General features: G+C 34.4%; 1 protein-coding gene across 6 annotated transcripts in view; it reads right to left on the bottom strand.

Annotated features, from left to right (window-relative positions):
* rbfox3a (RNA binding fox-1 homolog 3a) overlaps positions 1 to 20,526 on the bottom strand; it is a 756,006-nt gene that overhangs the window by 248,093 nt on the left and 487,387 nt on the right. The window contains exon 1 of one of the 6 annotated variants that reach the window (XM_056469071.1): positions 17,188 to 17,351. The exons of the other annotated variants lie outside the window; for them this stretch is intronic. Within the exon in view, the coding sequence (XP_056325046.1) occupies positions 17,188 to 17,205 (18 nt within the window). The 5' untranslated portion in view covers positions 17,206 to 17,351. Of the gene's footprint in view, positions 1 to 17,187; positions 17,352 to 20,526 lie in introns of those variants that run through there. 6 annotated transcript variants of the gene reach the window in all.

Genomic DNA, 20,526 nt, shown 5'->3' with positions numbered 1-20,526 from the left:
AAGCTTTTAGACAAACATACCCAAACTGAAGGCCTGCAGACAGACCCCATTAGGCCAGTGGAGCAGCCAGCTGGAAAAAAAGAAAACCTCTGTTGGCCTTGCGAGACCTTCTGAGTGTGGTGAACTACTGAGTTCAGTGGCAAGCACTAAAAGTGACATATAGGGGCCTTTCTATTTGCACTTGGCTAAATGACAGCGGCGGGTATTTTACGCTGCATTGCGTGGTTTTCAGAATGAATCCAGACATTTGTAACCATAATTCAGACACTGACCATCTAAAAGGCATTTTAGATGGAGCCATTTTCCAAAAGCACATATATCTTACATTAAACTGACACTGATATCACTTTGAAAGTTCTTCTAAACCACCATTCAAAAAGTTTGGGGTCTGGGTGTTATTTCTGAATATAGTTTTTGAAAGACATTGAGCCATTGGATCAAAACACGTTCGAAATGAGACTAAATTTGGTACAGTGACAAAATCAAGTCATAATTATCCATAATTTGTGATCTACTTATTTTGCGTTTGAATGTTAACTCATTGTTTTTTTTAACTAAAGAAGGTTTTATTTGCCTTACAACTGCACATGCCCCAGAAACAATGTATATTGCATATTCTTTATCATATATTGTTTAAATTTTAAGTAATTTTTTTTTACAGAACTAAAAGGTCTAGTTTGACTCCAATTTAAGGAATTAAGAGTTTAAGTTATATTGTCTATGTGTATTAAATTTTATTTTGTGGTCAAGTAATAAATTATTTATTAAGTTACTTTTCAGACAAAGTAATTAGATATGCAATTAAATTACAATTGTAATGATGTAAAAAGTGATTAATTACCTTTTTGAAGTAACTTTCTGTACCCAACACAGGTGCAAGCATATCAACATCAGTTTGGTCAGATTCTTACTTTACTAATGTTGACTCACTCCAGTCATCTTTCTTGCATGTTTATTTTGTTATTGAAAGGAAAATAATATTAATTTTCAGTTTCTTATACTGTAAAAATGTTGGGTTCCACAATCGATTTGTGTTGGAACAAGATGACGGAATTAAGTTATATTATTAGTTTTTACAAATGTAAGTGGATTGAACATAAAAAAAATTAAGTTGTGCCAAATAAACTTTAAGAATTGTGTCATTTCAACATGAAGGATTAAGTTATCTTATTAGTTTATACAAATGTAAGTGGATTGAACATAAAAATATTAAGTTGCCCCAATTTAACCTCAAGAACTGAGTCGTTTCAACAAAGAAATTACGTTAACTTATTAGTTTTCACAAATGTAAGTGGATTGAACATAAAATATTATGTAATATTTGTCCCAAATAAACCACAAGAATTGTGTAATTTTAACATGAAGAAATAAGCTATCTTATTAGTTTTACAAGTTTAAGTGGATTGAACGTAAAATATTAAGCTGTCCCAAACAAAATCTCAATAATTGTGTTGTTTCAGCTCCTTTTAAATAAGTAGTGTAAACAAACAGCAAAAGTCATGTTATTTGCACATAAGTGTACAGCCACTGGTGTTGCTAATAACAACTATAATGTGACATAAATAATAAACTGCAACCTACATTCTAACTTACAAAAAAGAAAAAAAATATTAAAATATTAAAAAATAGAAAAATATTATTGAGATTCTCACTTTATCACAAGATAAACGTAATATAATAAATGCTCTTTAGACTCAATGGAAGCATCCAGATACAGTAACACATAATCCACTCTCACACACACACATTTTGCACCCGGGCTGTGAACTGAGACATGTCAAGCTGTGGGAGTCCTGGGAACAAAGGGCCAGCGAATAAAAGAGCCAACACACTTCAAACAGCACATCCCTTTCTGCGTGACCTGTACACGCCAGAGAGCAAAGACGGAGCGAGAAAGTGAGTGAAAGATGGGAGGGAGGACGATCGAGAGAAAGAAAAAAAAAAGCGTGCGAGAAGTGCCAGCGGGAGTTTGAGGTTTTCTCTCGAGCGTCGCCTTGTAAAATTCACGGGGAATTGATTGTAAGTTTGGTGCTTGTGCTCTGAGTGGGCACAAGGTGTGAAAACGCTCTTATTTCTCCCATTCTCTTTGACACTGTCGCTTGATTTGCACCATAAATCCCCTCGGATGGGTCAATAACCTATAACGTTAATGTCAGTGTCCTGCCATTAGTTTTACAGTCTGTGTGTCCCCTCTGTATCTTAATGACCCATGGCTGGCAGAGCAACAGCTGTACCTGGATCTGTACGAAACTCAACACCCCCCAAGAGCGCTTGCTTTATTCGTCCCTCACCCTATAAGCTGTCGAGATGTGTTACGCTGTTCAAACAGAAGAGGAGCATCCATGTTTAGATGTTTGAGCTAAGCCGTTTTTAAATTCAACATTAAAAAAGTAGTACTGAAGTAAAAGTGCTAAAGTAGTTTACGCTAAATTTACAAATCGGAGGGTGTTAACAGATTTAAAATAATCACCTACTGCTCCTGTTGTAACCTACACAAACCAAGCTGTCTATGTCAATCAACACGGTCTGATTTCAATTCAGAAATATTTTCTATTTTGGAAAATTTATGTGTATGTCTCATTGATGAGTTTTTATATAATCTGCTCACAATCCAATGTCTGCTATTTTTAGGGACTATGTTAGAGGTGGTCATGCTTATTACTTGAATTATTTGATTATTATTATTAAGGTCCAGTGAAACTAAAATAAACATTTTTAGATGCTAGTATCAGTAGGTAAGTCTTCAAGAATATCTGTAAGCTAGTGTGGTACAAAACAGTGACAAAACTTGTGTTTATGAGATATAAAACTCATATTAACATGTAAAGCTTGTAGTTTGTCAATTCCGCCTAAATGGATGAACGTTTTTTTACCTCGTACTTCAGTTTCTCATCAAATCTTCACCAATCAAATGCTCTCTAGCATCTAACATGTCCCGCGTCCTTCAAGACGCTTCTTATTTGCTTTTCATTTGATGCCTTTGAGCTCACTGGCAGAGCGGTGATTAAACAAAACGCTATTGGCTGATTTTAAAAAGGGGAGGGTCTACAATATGTCCCACACTCTCTTTGTTTTTCAGTTAAGGTAACGTCAAACATTGAATAAAAAAATGCACAGTTCAAAGTATTTCACAGGACCTTTAATATATATATATATATATATATATATATATATATATATATATATATATATATATATATGTATATATATATATATATGTATATATATATATATATGTATATATATATATATATATATATATATATATATATATACATATATATATATATATAAAATTTGCTGTAAACATGCAAGATGGATTTCAAATGTTACTGTTTAATTTCTTTCATTACAACAACTATTACTGTGGTTTCTGTGTGAATTTGTTCTATATTATATATTTTATTTAAATTATTTTTATAATTACAAGGGGACGACATGGTGGCTAAGTGGTTAGCACTGTCGCCTTGCAGCAAAAAGATTGCTGGATCAAGTTCCAGCTGGCGTTTTGCATGTTCTCCTCCTGTTCACATGGGTTTCCTTCGGGTGCTCTAGTTTCCTTCACAGTCCAAAGACATGTGCTACCGGTGAATTGGATGAACTAAATTGGCCGTAGTTTAAGAGTGTGTGTGAGAATGTATGGGTATTTCCCAGGACAGGGTTGCAGCTGGAAGGGCATCCGCTGTGTAATACATATGCTGGAATAGTTGGTTGGTTATTCCGCTGTGGCGACACCTGATAAATAAGGGAATAAGCCAAAGGAAAATGAATGAATGAATAATTACAAGGCATTTTTAAATATTCTAAGCAATAAGCTAAATTCTAAAAAATTAAAAATAATGCAATTAAGCTTCATTTATTCACAGTTTACTCTACTTAAGAGTTTATACAAAATTGTCAAAAATAGTTGGTGGTATATTCCGCTGTGGCGACACTTGATAAATAAGGGACTAAGACAAAGGAAATCAAATGAATGAATAATTACAAGGCATCTTTACATATTTTAAGCAATAAGCTAAATTCTAAAAAGTTCATACAAAATTGTCAAAAACTATTAAATAAAATTTCATAAAAATAAAGTATAAAGTAGTTGCTTTACTATAATATTGTGCGTAAAGGATTGTGTGGATGGCTTTCCAGGGGTAACATTACACTAAAATTATTTCTATGATTGTAACACTAAGTGATTACATGAGACTGTTGCTTCGCAAGACAAATTGATTGAAAACTCACCCTTAAGTTCTCTGTTGATTATTAAATAAAAATATAGTAGTTGCTTTACTATTATATTTAAACATTGAAATTACATGTGTGCTTGTAACACCGACTGAGAGATTACATGAGACATGATAAGATTCTGTAAAACAGACTGTGTTGTGAAATTGATAGCTTACCCCAAAAATAAAAAAAGTACTTAACATTTATAGACCCTTGAGTGATTTCAAAGCTTTATGAGGTTCTTTTTCTCTGTTGAACACACATGAACATATTTTGAAGAAAATCTGAGTGGTAACCACCGACATCCGTACAGGAAAATGCTGACTATTATGAAAGTCAAAAGTTAACGATTTCCATCATTTTTCAAAATATCTTCTTTTGTGTTTAACAGACAAACCAGATTGGAAAAAGTGAAGAGTGAGTAAATGGTGATTTTGAGTTTTTTAATACTTTCAAAATGTAAATGTTTTGGGTGAACTACCTATTTAAGCCATGCAATACTTGCACGTAGAGTCAAAGAGATCAGATTCTCTAATTCAACAAGATACACCCTCATTACACTTCTTCCGCCTGCATTTACTCCAGGATGTGCCCTCAGTAGACTCGAGGGCTAATATCCCCCCCCCCCCCCCCCAATAAGTCAGCTGTCGGAGCGTGCTGATTCGGAAACTCTTTGAGTAATTATGCCCATTGTTTTACGTTAATTTCACGGTCAGCCTCTCTCTCGGTGCACCGCTTGGCTCGATGGCCGGAGGATGCAGTAGCCCTTCATGTGACCTGGCTCCTCTGTTCCTGGGCTCTGACCACAGCACTATCGATCCCTGGATCCAAAGCACTGCACGTTCCATCTGGAGCCAGGGGGGATCGGCAGGGGGCCGCTGATCCCTCACACTTCACCTCTCATTCCTACAGTCCATTAGAAAGGTGTCAGGCATTAAACTGTGCGGAGGATAATGCTCTGAACTCACACCTTCAGAAGGATAATGAAGTGTCCCTGTAAAAGTGGTGGCGGAGTGGGTAGCATTGTCGCCTCACTGCAAGAAGGTCGCTGATTTGAACCCCAGCAGGGTCAGTTGGCATTTCTGTATGGAGTTTGCATTTTCTCCCCATGTTTGCATGGGTTTCCTGCAGGTGCTCCAGTTTCAGTCCACAGACAAGAGCTACAGGTGAATTGGGTAAGCTAAATTGTCAGTATTGTATGCATGCATGTTCTGGTCCTCCAGGTTTAGAGTTGGGGTAACAACTCACCTCATAAAAACTAGATGTTACAAAACTTCAATATGGTGCAGCTAATTATCAACTTCAATATAAATGGCCCTGGGAGTAAGTAAGTGGGTATTATGAACAGGAAAACATGTCAACTTAAAATAGTTTTAGTTTGTATGTTTTTATGGGATTTCAATAGCCACCATGAGAACAACAATATATAATTCACCTCTGATTTTGGAACTTTTTTTGAAAAGGAAATAAATAAATGTATTAATCAGAAATCCTCATTTTTTATGTTTAACATGGCTTTAATATGCTCCTATTCCATATTTGACAGCTTGATAGTAGTTTCACAAACTTTCAGTCCAAAAGCTGTTATTAATATTAAACTGCCCAAGTCCTAATGTCACTAGTTAACACACTCAATGCACTTTTTTTCAACACATGCCATAATTTCTAAAATATCAACCATTAACAAAATTAATTCATATACTATTGCAAATCAGAAAATATGAAGTGTAAGACGACAGGATTATGTTTGTTAGATTTTTTTGTAAACCAACAATGCTGTGTGTGTGTAAACCATTATTTAAAATGGTCATTCTTTAAATAACTTTAACAGACATTATTTAAAACAGTCAAAACATGCTCAACTGTTTGGTAGAGCAGGCAGTTAAAGGGTATATAAATGTATATTATCCTAATATGTTAGCCTTAGTTAACAGGTTCAGTTAAGTGACTGCATTTGACCAAAGTGACTGCCAACTGATATTTATGAGAGCATTAAAATCCAGCCAAAAAGTAGCCTAACCATAAGCATTTTGTGACATAAATAATATATATGTCAATATATTATAATATAATATAATATAATATAATATAATATAATATAATATAATATAATATAATATATAATATATCAAATATAATATAATATAATATAATATAATATATCAAATATAATATATATATATATATATATATATATATATATATATATATATATATATATATATATATATAGTCTTATTTGTTTTTATTTGGCTACAATAACAAATTCAAAACCATTTTAAGGTCAATATTATTAGCCTCCTTAAGCAATAAATATTTTTTGATTGTCCAATCGAAAAACTAAAATTAAAAGCAGCAAAAATCCCTGATGTTACATGAAATTAAGAATAAAAAAATCCCTGACTTTCAATGTCTGAAATATCATTCATTCATTTTCTTTTCGGCTTAGTCTCTTTATTAATCGGGGGTTGCCACAGCAGAATGAACTGCCAGCTATTCCAGCATATTCACCGGGAGGAAACCCACATGAACACGGGGAGAACATGCAAACTCCACACAGAAATGCCAACTGACCCAGCTGGGGCTTGAACCAGCGACCTTCTTGCCGTGTTAATTTTGTTTTCGTTATAATTTTCGTGACGAACAAATTTCTACCAACGAAAACTAAATAAAAACTATTGTCGTCAGTATATTACATGTAACTAATAATAATCTAATTGTTTCTTATCTAATAAAAACAAGATGAGAATATGACTGGGGACGGTTTTTTGAAAACATTCAAACAGAATTAATCTTGGTGTGTGATGCATGATGCACACACCCAAGTAACTAAAAAGTTTTGAAAAGTAACTGATCCACAGTAGACGCGATTAATCTTGGTGTGTGATGCATGATGCACACACCCAAGTAACTAAAAAGTTTTGAAAAGTAACTGATCCACAGTAGACGCGATTACATCATCATAAGAGTAGAGTAGATTTAGTCGACTTAAATCTAATGAAATTTAGTCGATTAAAACTAAAATGATTCAGAAGACTAAAATTTGACTAAAACTAAAATGAAGTTTTAGTCAAAAGACTAAGATTAAAGCTGAATCAAAATTTGCTGTCAAAATTAACACTGCCTTCTTGCTGTAAGGTGATCGTGCAACCCACTGCGCCACATTGACGTCCATGTCTAAAATACACTTTTTAAAATTCCAAGATGTTCCAGAAATTCCATGGAATTTGGGAACCCTGCTGTAATGACCTTTTTTCTCTGTGTAAACATAGCTAATTTTATAGTGATAAGCTTGAGCCAGCATTTCTTCTTCTCATTCTTACTATAGTATCTGCAGAACAGCGGGGTTCTCTTTGGTGCACAGATCCCTTTTGTAGTCTGTGGAGAAATCCCTCTCCTGCTCCGCTGTTTAATGGTCTTATCTGCAGCCAGAAGAAGATTAGGCTGTGACGGGCATGTGAGAGCCAGCGTGAGGCGGCCGGATTACACATGACGAAGGAGGAGCCACGGGCACCTGTGTGTCGCTAGTGAGGCCCCTGGGGGCTCATGGAGGTGGAAGGGAGGTTGTGGTTAATCCCGGTCAACCTGATTATTGTAATGCGTGTCCGATAATGATGATACTGATTCACATATTCAATGAGGAATGAAAGAAAAACATGAGGTGGAAAGCAGTGTGGATGTGCATTCTGTCTATTTGTATTGCTGTAATGTTTTTCTTAAAGGGATAGTTCACCCAACAATTTTAATTACAGTACCTAATCATTTACTCTCCCTTATGTGGTTTTAAACCACAAAGTTTTTCTTTCTGTTGAACACAAAAGAAGATATTTTGAAGAAAGTTGACATACATAGTAAGAAAAACAAATACTATTGACGTGAATGGTTAAAGGTTTCCAACTTTTTTCAAAATATTTGTTGAACAGAAACACTTTGAAAAATGCTGGTTGATGGTACCCATTGACTTCCATAATAGGAAATAAAATTACAATGGAAGTCAATGGGTACCACCAACCAGCATTTTTCACCTTGAACATGTGAAGGGAGAGTAAATGCTAACAGATATTGATATTTTGGGTGAACTGTCCCTTTAAGCCAAGCTTACACTGTACGATTTTAACCAAAACTTCTGACCTCAGAGCCCTCCCGTCAGACAGCATGCCACATATGCATGAATGCTACTTCATTTATTAAAATCAAAGTGTGAACTCATCAAATATGTGGGTGGAATTAATTGCATAAATTACTAAAATATTCGGTATGAGCTTTCAGACTGATGACTTAAAACTTCAAAGTTCGTATTTGACACGTCTTCATTGTCGTACAGTCTGACAATATTACGATTTTACAGTGACACAGAGACCATGTTCATACAATCTGAGAAGCTGCAATCATAAAAGATTATTAAAATCATATAGTGTGAGCTCTGATGAAGCTATATAAGCTTAACCTATAGTGTACCTCAGTTTTTGTTTAATGCTACACAACCAGTCTGTTGAAATGGATTTAAAATGCTGCTTAAAATGAACACATTAAACTTTTATTGTAGTATTATTTATAGTATATACAGTCAAGTCAGAATGTATTCATACCCTGAAGAAGATTCTCTTTATTCTCTAAAAGTATGTACTGTAGTAGTGTGCAGTAAAACACGAGCCAGGCATGAGCCAGGTTAAAACTGGGTTTGTGTAAGATGAGTAAGCCTGCACAGGAGCAACACTATGCGAAGGCTATGCTGAAGAATGACTGATTATGTAAAATGTATAACTGAATATGTAAAGCACTGATTCTACATGTTAAATACTCATATGAACTATATGTATCAGAGCTTTAGAGTGAGTAACATATTATCAAGTTAATCATGCCATCATGACAATGTATGTAAACCATTATAATCATACTAGAAGAATTTAGCAAAGGCAACACTAAAATGTAAACCTAAACCTGAGCCAGATGGGCTGAAAGCCAAAAATAACAGGACCACCTAAACATATACAGTACTTGAAAGTAAAAACTTATCCAGGGATGGTCAGAAGTTAAAACAAGAACACCTAGAGGTGGTGCAGAAAATCTGTATAAAGATTGTGAAGAGCACAAACACTTTAGATTAGTCCAGGAGAGACTTCAGATTGCTCTGAGGTCTGCTCTGCACTTTCTCTGCTTTATTATGTTGAATAAAGTCTCATTTTTGGTATTCAAAACCTCCCATCTGATTTGTCGTTGATTAATGAAAAGGTTGGCAACTATGACAACCCCTGTCAAATTCTGACTTAAAAGTTACTTTTTTTTTTGGACTGGAAATGACTCCGGTTTCTCCCAAAAGATAATAAGACAATGAATAAGAAGCACCATTGTGGAATAAAATGTGCTCAGGTTTTATTTACATGTGAACAAAAACATTAGGTCAGAAGTTGTCAAAATATTTTTAAATTAAACCTGTTGAAATATAGTTTTGGCATATTTCATAAGGTTAGCATGCAATATTTCTATTTATTTTCTATTTATTTATCATTTATTTCAGTAGTACATTTTCTTTTTTTTTGAAAAGGCAAAACTGTTAAAGTCATAACTTTTGCTTCTTCTTTTATTGCTAAGGGTTCGTGAAGCCTCTTGGAGACCCTGCCACAGTTCATCTGGATTTAGTCTGTCTCAGTTTGTTCTGTTCTTCGTGTCTTTCCAGACAGACTGGATGATGCTGAGATCAGATCTCTGTGTGGAGCACTGGCTGCTTTCAGACTCTCCAAAAATCTCACTGGATTATTACAATTAATGGCTAAATCAACTTCCTACTGAGCAAGGTTATTATACTGTCGTTTTTAGTACAGTACAACCAAATTTCAACCAAATTTCATTAATGGTTTTGTTAGTTTTAGATTAGCGTTAATTTTGTGTTTCTATTTAGTTTTTATAAATTTAGCTTAGAGCTTATTTAGTATAGATTAGCAGAGTTAAGATAGAACATGTTAAGCATTGACCAAAGTTTACAACACAGCTTACATTAACTCCTGCAAACGTCTTATTAATGAAAATAAAACAATTGTTTGAGCAGACATCAGAAACATACAACTGTAACAAATTTATAAAAGTAAAAAAAATATGTAGAATTCAGCCAAATATCTATATATTAAAGATACTATACAGTTTAACAAGTCTAGATCACATTTTTTGGCAAATGAAGAATAGATGGAACACTTTTTATGCTTGTATAGAAACAACGTTTTTGCATATAAACGTGTTCTGACTGATGTGTTTGGTTATAAAAGCAACATCTCTAAAACAGTACACAGTATGTGCTTATTTAAGGGGTAGTTCACCCCAAAAAGCCAAATTACCTCATAATTTATTCTCACTCATGTTTATGAGTTTCTTTCTTCTGTTGAACAGAAAAGAAGATATTTGGAAAGAATGCTTTGAGTTTCATTAACTATAGAAGTCAATGGGTGCTAGCTATTAGCATTCTTCAAAATATCTTCTACTAGAAAGAAAGATGCTCAAATATATTTTTGAACAAGTGAAGACTGTTCCCTTTAATACTGAAAACAATTATAACAATTTCTAAATATTATTTTATTTCAGAGTTTTTCCAGTAAACCATGTTAGTATAATTTAGTTTTAGATTTTTCTTTTATTGTGATTTTTACATTTTATTTCAATTAAGAAAATTATTTTAGACCAATAGTTTATTTTAGTGTTAGTTTTGTTTACTAAAATAACCTTGCTATACAGCAGAGGATAGTAACAACTATATTTAAATGGTAAATATTCTGGTGTTCTAATATTCTGGGCCACTACTGCACAGTATATGCGTTATGGTTATTTGTCTGCAACAAAAGACCTTTCTGTTCATTGTCTAACTATCTGTAGGCAGCTTTAATTGGGATCTTTCACCGGGCCCTTATATGATCTCACCCCTGGGAGGAAAAAAAAAAGAAAGAAAAAGAGAAAGAGTAGAGCTGAAAGTGAGACGAAGAAAGTGATGGAGTGAGGGAAGGATGAAGCCAGAGCGGATCGCATTGGATGCTGAGTTGCTAGCAAGCGAGGTGACAATATTGCACTCGACTTAAAAACACAAACAGCCAAGGGGTCAACAATAATGACTTTACAGAAACCAAGACTTGCTCGCCATGCATTTGTAAATGTCACAGCTGAAAATAGCTGCTCTACGGAAAAAAGAAAGGAAAAGAACAAAGGATTAACAAAAAAGATTGTGCTACTGTAGGTCATGCAGTTACAGCTACTGTCCCGACTCCTACACCAGACTGAAGACGACATTTTTTTTTCTTTTTTCTTCTGGCTGCCAGACGGCGGCTGGATGAAATGAACACGCGATGAATGTTACAGGACCCACAGTATGCAACTAGAGAACACAGATCAATTAAAGTGGTGACAAATTAGCGCAAGCATTTCATTTAGCAACATGACACCATCGGAGGACGCTCTCCTCTCCGAATTACATGGCTGATTGACGCCACTTCCGAAAGCCATCACTTGAATACACAACACTCTGAAGGGGAGCATGGCTACTACAACTTTTAGATTCTGTGTACACCAGTAAACCAGATTGTTTTATGACTACCACACACTTTTTTTTGTTGCTTGCTCTCTTTATAGCATTTGGAACTGGGGTATTGGAGTCAGAGAAATATTGTGACAAAACAATTTAAACCCAGTTAATTTATGACTTATCCGATGATCGGCTAAAATCGCACAATATATGCCAGGTGAAAACAATATTGTGCAATTACAGTACATACAAGACCATAACAAGAGTAAATAAATATTATAATACATTCACTGGCCACTTTATTAGGTACACCTATCCAGCTGCTCGTTAATGCAAATTTCTAATCAGCCAATCACATGGCAGCAACTCATTGCATTTAGGCATGTGGACATGGTCAAGACGATCTGCTGCAGTTCAAACCGAGCATCAAAATCAGGAAGAAAGGTGATTTAAGTGACTGAACGTGGCATGGTGGCATGGTTGAAGGGCTGGTCTGAGTATTTCAGAAACTTCTGATCTGCTGGGATTTTCACACACAACCATCTCTAGGGTTTACAGAGAATGGGCCAAAAAAAGAGAGAAAATATCCAGTGAGCCGCAGTTCTGTGTGCGCAGATGTCTTGTTTTCCAGTACCTTGTTGGGTCAATCCTGGTACTATTAAGGTGTACCTAATAAAGTGGCCGGTTTAGGCCCAATAAAAAAACAAAAAAATAAAAATAAAAAAAACATATATATATATATGGATCCATAAGAGGACTGTAACCATGCAAAAAAATTACACAGAATAACTTTTGGTAGTAAAAAAAATGAACAATGTGCTAAAAATACACAAAGTATGTTCATCCTAATATATATTTCATTCACTTCACTTCACTTCACCTCACTTTACTTTACTTAATTTTTTTTTAAATAATAAAAAAATTCTAAAATAAAACAAAATTAAATAAAATTTACAAAAATTAAATAAAATTAAATTAAATTAAACAACACAAAATAAAATAAAATGAAATGTTTTACAAACTTTGAATATAACTTAAAAATCTATATCATTAATATTATTATATATTACATTGATATTTAAATATTGAATATCTAAAACTAGATAAAACCATCGTAAAGCTCTGAGAACATACACTTTCACAAAAACAAATGTAGTAGTACCCTGATCACTCCATACAGAAAACAAACGATTTTGCTGATGTGGAACACACACAATACTATGCCAATAGCACAGCTCATTAAAAGTGAATGGCAAAGGTTGTTTAGGGCTAGGCCTAGGCTTGGTGGGGGCATAAAAATAGGCCAACAGCAGTTTCAAAACCAGACTCAAGCTCTATCCTCTTCCATCTCCACACATGCTCACTGAAAAACAAGTCCCTTGCTCTGAGCTCTCAATTATTTATTACTGAACAGACAGAGCAGCACTTCTCCACCATCTTCCTCTGCTTCGTACATTATTGTGCTACCATTACATTATCATTAAATCCATAATTGCACAGTAAATTCACAGATGTATATTCAGTGTTATATTCTTTTTAAAATATAAACCAACAGATACACGGAAAACAATGAGACATGTTGAAACTAAACATTCAGTTTGGTCAGTCTGGAAATACTACTACTACCACTACTACTACTAATAATAATAAAATATAGAAAAAATATAACTTAACTGGTGTCAAAATAGTACTTTAAATAATATACACTTAAATATAAATAATATATATCTAAAATATAAACTCAAAGACTCCAAATCACCAAAAAAAAAAAAAAAAAAAAGATGCAAAATGGGCCATTCAGCTTCTCACGGTTCAAGATAAATAAAATAAAATAAAATAAAATAAAATAAAATAAAATAAAATAAAATAAAATAAAATAAAATAAAATAAAATAAAATAAAATAAAATAAAATAAAATAAATAAAATAAAATAAAATAATAATACTTTGCTAAGATGCTAAAAAATAAAGACATTTGGGCTGTGACTCTTTGACAGTCTACAGTTAAAATAAACTAAACTGAACTTAACTGAACTAAACTAAACTGGTGTCAAACTGAACTTTCACTTAATTAATATACACTTAAATATAAATAATATATATCTAAAATATAAACTTAAAGACTCCAAATCACCAAAAAAATATGCAAAATATGCCTTCTTACAGTTAAAAATAAAATAAAACTAAATAAAACAAAAAAATAAAATAAAATAAAATAAAATAAAATAAAATAAAATAAAATAAAATAAAATAAAATAAAATAAATACAATGCAAATATGGACTCAGCGACTTTTTCCACTGTCTTCCTCTGGGTTAATGTGCTATTGTTACATTATTATTAAATCCATAACTGAACAGCAAATTCACAGAAATGTCCTCTTTGAAGGTTGGCGTAAAACTCATCCACACTTTGGAATAACACTTCCAAAAGCACACACACATTGCAGCAAACACACAAAGAGCTATCTGTCATCAGAAATAAGCGTCAGTCTGCCTGTGTGAGCTAATCAGTTACAGGATGTCTGACAGGGGTAAATTTTATCTCTCTTCTCACCCGGGCCATCCAAAAGTGAGTTCAGATTAGATTAAGCACGTCTGCGAGTTTGATTGTAAGAGAACGGGCCCCCGTGGCCCCCGTGACACCGTCTGTACAGCGTCTGCGTGAGGGCCTCTGCCCCGCGCTGGGCCGGATGAGACTGCAGTGATGAAGGGGAATGATTAATGGGCAGTCGGCGCTATCAAAGAGCACAGCCAGCTCAAAAGATGAGAGATTGCTTTCTGACGATCATTAAATCCTGGTTGCCACATCTACGAGCGAACACTTTTCATCTGGCCCCTGACGGGGAGAAAGGGAGCGCTGGGCGACCGAGACTGAACGGGAAGCAGGTTTATGGTGGAGGAGGGTTTTCGTTAGCTAAAAGATAATTTTCAGCACAGTTTGGTGTTGGTGTGGCTGTTGTGTTTTTCTTTCATCCCCTTCATCTGTTTATTAGTTTTGTGCTACAAGGAGAGGTTGAGAATGAGGGTGCTGCTTTATTAAAGTTGACGTTTTAAGCGTCTTACAAGACGCTGAAAAACATCAACACGCATGGAAAGAATGCCAGTCAAACACTTTACATAATAATAATAATAATAATAATAATAATAATAATAATAATAATAATAATAATAATAATAATGATGATGATGATGATGATACTTAAACGTTAAATATAAAAAACGTTTATTACTTTACAATATATTTCATAGTACAAGATGTTAAAAAAAAGAGAAAAGAGACAATATGCATGCAGATTTTGGTAGGAAAATATCCGATAATGGGATTTAAATAAATAAATAAATAAAATAACCGTATGATGCCAAGCTAATTAATTCAGATAAGTGCTTCACTATTCAGAAAAGTTGAGATGAATTTATTTGGTTTAATATTGCATGGCACAATATGGCTAAGACACTTTAAAAGAATCAATGACATCAATGTAGTGTTCTTGTTATATAAAATGGACACATACATAGCTCCTAAGACAGAAAATGATACAGAGAATGAAAATATTTTGTTCTCCCTGAGAAGGCTACATTTTTAAGGCAAAGTTTACTATAAATTTAAAATTTGGTCATCATTTACAACATAATTAAACTAAACTTGTATCATTACAAACAAATATGACCTAATTATACATGTAAAAAAAAACATAATTGTTTTACCCTCACGATTCAACTGAATGTAATCAGTGTTGTTTTAACTGACTTCAATTAAATGGACAAAAATGTTTCTTTTTGGTCTTTTTATGAATCAAATCCAGTAAATGTTTACTTTTATGTGAATTGACTAATTAAATTGCTTTAAAAGTTTAACTTTTAACATCATCGCTTTTAACAAGACACCAAAACAATGAAACATTTAGGAACAATCAAAGTTGTTTGTCCATTATACAGTTGAGATCAAAATTATTAAACAATTTTTTTTCTTTTTTTAAATATTTCCAAATGATGTTTAACAGAGCAAGGGAATTTTCACAGTATGTCTGATAATATTTTTTCGTCTGGAGATATTGTTATTTGTTTTATTTTGGCTAGAATAAAAGCAGTTTTAATAAAAAAAAACATTTTAAGGTTAAAATTATTAGCTCCTTTAAGCTATATATATATATATATATATATATATATATATATATATATATATATATATATATATATATATATATATATATATATATATATATATATATATTATTTTTTTTTTTTTACAATAACTTGCCTAATTACCCTAACCTGCCTAGTTAACCTAATTAACCTAGTTAAGCCTTTAATTGTCATTTTAAGCTGTATAGAAGTGTCTTAAAAAATATTATTTACTGTCATCATGGCAAAGATAAAATAAATCAGTTATTAGAAATGAGTTATTAAAACTATTTTGTTTAGAAATATGTTGAAAAAAATCTCTCTGTTAAACAGAAATTGGGCAAAAAAATGAACAGGGGGGTTAAATATTCAGGGGGTTTAATAATTCTGACTTCAACTTTATACAATGAAAAGCAATAGAATAACACAAAAAAAACACATCCTTTATCATACACCTTCCAATTGTCACCATCAGGTTGTTAATATTGTGTTCCCAGATGCGTAGGAAATAGGACAAAATGATCGTTTAAACCTCAAAAAAATTAATTTTTAAATTACTCCTATCTCAGTTGATAGCTAGTAGGCTGGATATTTCTTTAGAGTAGGGGTACTACGTTTTTTTTTTTTTAAATGATTTATTTATATAAATGACAAATATGAAATGTCAGATGTCTCTGTGAGTGTATGCTGCAAATGAAATTTCCCTACGGAGACAAATGTAGCTGACTAACTAACTAAAAAGGCTTGTCAAACTGAAGACGGGGCCAAAATACAAAACAAAACTACAATAAAAAGAAACTACATGTAAGTTTAAGTGAGGTAATCAACAAATACATTTTGTGAAGGTCTACCAAACTACTTGAAGAAACATAAACGCTTAAAAAACACCTAAACTCCCAACCGCTTCAAACTCTCCTATAGGGACTTAATAATGCAGCGGTGAACATACACCCACTTTTCGCTGTGTAAGTTTGAACACTCCCCATCAGTGAGCTGAGAAATTGCCAGAGCTATGCAGAATCAGGTCATATGATCCTCTGTCCTCAAAAACAGCATCAATACTATCCATTCTGAACAGCCACGGCTGAATACTCATCTCCTCCAGGACCAGCACTGCGGAACAAGGCCCCTTCGGAGTGGAGGAAAATTAAACACAGCTCCGACTGAAAGCAAATAATGCAAAGCAGCAACTGAGCGAGAGCAAATCTTTGTGTTTAGGTGGGAGAGATAAAGTGTAGGAAAGAGTGAGAATGAGATAAAGACACACGCTACGTCAATATATCTTAGCAAAGTCTATGGGAGGAATGACGGCATAAAGGCCAACCTGACACAAAGGTGGTACTCACCCAAAAGTACATCATCATTTCGACCAGGGGCAGGTGGGCACTCACAGATGGAGATCTGGTTGGCGCACTGGAGTCGGTAGTTGCTACTAATAAAGTCCTTCGCTCTTCCCAGAAAACAGGCAACTGTTGACACTCTATCCGTTTTATTTTATATAAATATATATAAAGCAAAAATCAACCGAATTGACAAGAACAAGGCGAACAAGCAAAGGCGCCGCTGCTCACTTTTCAGTCTTCTTCTTTCTACAACCACACAAGTAGAGCTTTCTTCACGTCACTCACTCGTGCACGTCTTCTGCCCCGTGTCGATCTGTTCAGGGTCTTATTGGCGAGCGTTCTAGAGCGGGCACTCCAGGAGGTGTTTGGCATCTGTTCCCAGCATTCCTTCAGTAAGGCTGTGTTCCTCCGCAGGGAAAGGAGTCCATTGACACTTCAGGCACTGATACAGCCACGGAGCAGCTCAGCATCCCAGTGCAGAAGGGAGGGGAGGAGAGGAGAGGAGCGTCTGCTGCTGCTGCTGTTTCTGCGGAGGAGGCTGCCGAGGGAAGCCGGCTAGTGGTGGGGATTGAGAAGACCGTAGGAACCCTTCTTTTTCCTCCTCGCCTGGTCTTGACGCTCAGCTGATGTACATGAAAAGTCGTGCAACGTGTCAACGAGACAACAAAGAGCCGACGGTGGGAGCAAAGAGAAGACCAAAGCGTAAGTAAACTAGTTGCAATGTAATGCGTGATCCTTTCTTTCTTTCTTTCTTTCTTTTTTCCCACCAATCTTTTTCTCAGTGTAAGTGAGGGAGCTGAGGGTTTCGGTGGGGCTTGCAGGATTCCGGCTGTGATTCCAGCCAATCAGGAGTCGGAGTGTGCCGGTGGAGAGCAGGGGGAATCGCTTGACAGGTTGCGTGCCATGAGAACTGGGTTGCTGTTTTTGGTAGCTTTTTTTTTGGTGTGTGTGTGTGTTGGAGCGGCTACAGTAAGTGCATGCGTATACACAACCACGCGCCTTTCGGGAGGGAGGGTGGTTAAGTGGGGGGGTTACACTGCCGTTTAACATCTCAGCTGTCTCAGCAATTTCAAACCCACACCGCCAACAGGCAGCTACAGCGTTCTTAAATATTAACCTCTGTGCTGTTGCACGCTCACATTTGGATTTGAGAGAATGCTAATACTCTCTGTTTATTCTGATTACAACAAAGCGTATCAGGAGTGGCGTCAATGGAGAAAGATGACATTTTGGGTTGTGCTTCAGAATATTTTATCTATGTACACTGTAAATTAATGCAAGAATTGTGCCTTCTGTAATATCATATAGTTTTACTCATTAATCTATCTTCTTTTGTAAAAATCACGAGCCTAAAATCTAATGCTCATCATTTAAAGAAAAAAATTTGACTTTTTTAGAAGTGATATCTTTATTTATTATTTAGTACTGCCCTGAAGAAGATAAATACATCAAGTATTTCACACACACACAAAAATTGTTTAATATGTTATGTTTAATACATGTTTAAAAGACTGCATATGCTTTGAAACGTATTCAATATTAGAACAGGTTATTTTAAAGTTTTATCCATTATTTAGTCATCTTGAATATATGTAAATATATGTTAAATAGTTTAATAAGTACATCATTTAATAAAAGAAATGTGCTCTGAGCTGATTTAAATTTAATTTAACTTTAGCTTATTAAATTTTCCTTAAGAAGGATGGTAATGTAAAAACATACGCACCTCAATCAGTTTCAGGATAATCACAAGTTTTCCCAAACAACAAAAGACTCTTGCGTAGCATTAAAGAAACTGTCTTATCAAAGCCTGAAGTCTATTTCAAGTCAGTATCATAAATAAGTTAAGAAAGAAACCCATGAGAGGACTGATCTTCGGTTTTTTAACAATATGAAGAGGCTTGAAGAAAAACGAATGAAAGAGTGGTTTAGCAGATTTGAGCATCACACAATCCTTTAAAAATGTCTCTGTGTTAATATCGCATAACATAAGCATATGTAATTCATTTGTGAGGAAAACTAAAGAAACTAAACTTCATCCTACTCTTCGATTTTTAGTCGATTTTTATTCAGATGACTACACTGTAATGACAAAAAGGCAAGAGATCTTCTTTGTTGCTTTAACTTATTTTAATAAGTTATGCAAAGTTTAACTTAATATTTGTAATCAGTTCGAATGATGTGCAGTAAGTAGAGATGACTAGAAAAGTTAATTTGATTCAACTACAAAAGTTAAGTCAGCAAGAACTTTTTTACAGTGTAGTTGTTATACTGTTTACAAATTCAGGCGTATTTTCTAGATAGACTACCTGACAAAAGTCTTGTCGTCGATCCCAGCTGTAGGTGCAACAAATAAATACTTGCTTTCTAGTTGATTATTTGGCATCCCAATCATCACAAATACTGCAAAAGACCTATTGGAACCAGCATGGATTCAAGATTTCCACAGAAATCAGTCAAGTTTGGTGAAGGAAAAATCATGGTTTGGGGTTACATTCAGTATGGGGGCATGCGAGAGATCTGCAGAGTGGATGGCAACATCAACAGCCTGAGGTGTCAAGAGAGGGCGAATTCTTCAGCTGGATAACACTCCTTCTCATACTTCAACCTTCACATCAAAGTTCCTGAGAGTAAAGAAGGTCAAGGTGCTCCAGGACTGGCCAGTCACCAGACATGAACATTATTGAGCATGTCTGGCGTAAGATGAAGGAGGCATAAAAGATGAGTCCAAAGAATCTTGATGAACTCTGGGAGTCCTGCAATAATGCTGTCTTTGCCAGTCCAGAAGCCTTTATTATTTTCCACTGCACCATGACTTTATATTCTATACTGTACATTATTTCTGTTAAGTGACAAGACTTGTCTAAGCAAAGTCAGGCCTTACTGTCCTAATTAAATAATTAAAAAAATCAAAGCATGAGCCTTTGGCTTTCGTTTAAGCCATTTCTGATACCAAAAGATCAACTAGAAGTCAAGTTATTATTAGTTGTTACAAAAACATGGATACATGACAAGACTTTTGTCAGGTAGTGTTTAGTTCTTAGTTGCAAAATGGATATAAAACATGACCATTTTAGGTTTTCAGGTAAAACAATGAATAGTGAATACATATTAATCTAATATTGCCTTAATAAACAGCAAAGGTTGTTGCAGTAGAGTCTTATACAAATATTTGGGGGCCAAAAAATGTATTGAACAAATTGTAAAAGTTAATAATAAAAAAATCAAGCCAATAAAAGTGTATGTACAATATATTTTAATGTATGTATGTATATATGTATTCATTCATTCATTTTCCTTCGGCTCAGTCTCTTTATTCATCAGGGGTTGCCACAGCAGAAT

This window comes from Danio aesculapii, chromosome 12 (genome assembly GCF_903798145.1).
Source record: "Danio aesculapii chromosome 12, fDanAes4.1, whole genome shotgun sequence".
Lineage (NCBI taxonomy): Eukaryota > Metazoa > Chordata > Actinopteri > Cypriniformes > Danionidae > Danio > Danio aesculapii.
The sequence above is the reverse complement of the archived record's forward strand: the minus strand, read 5'-3'. Positions and strand labels throughout refer to the sequence as shown.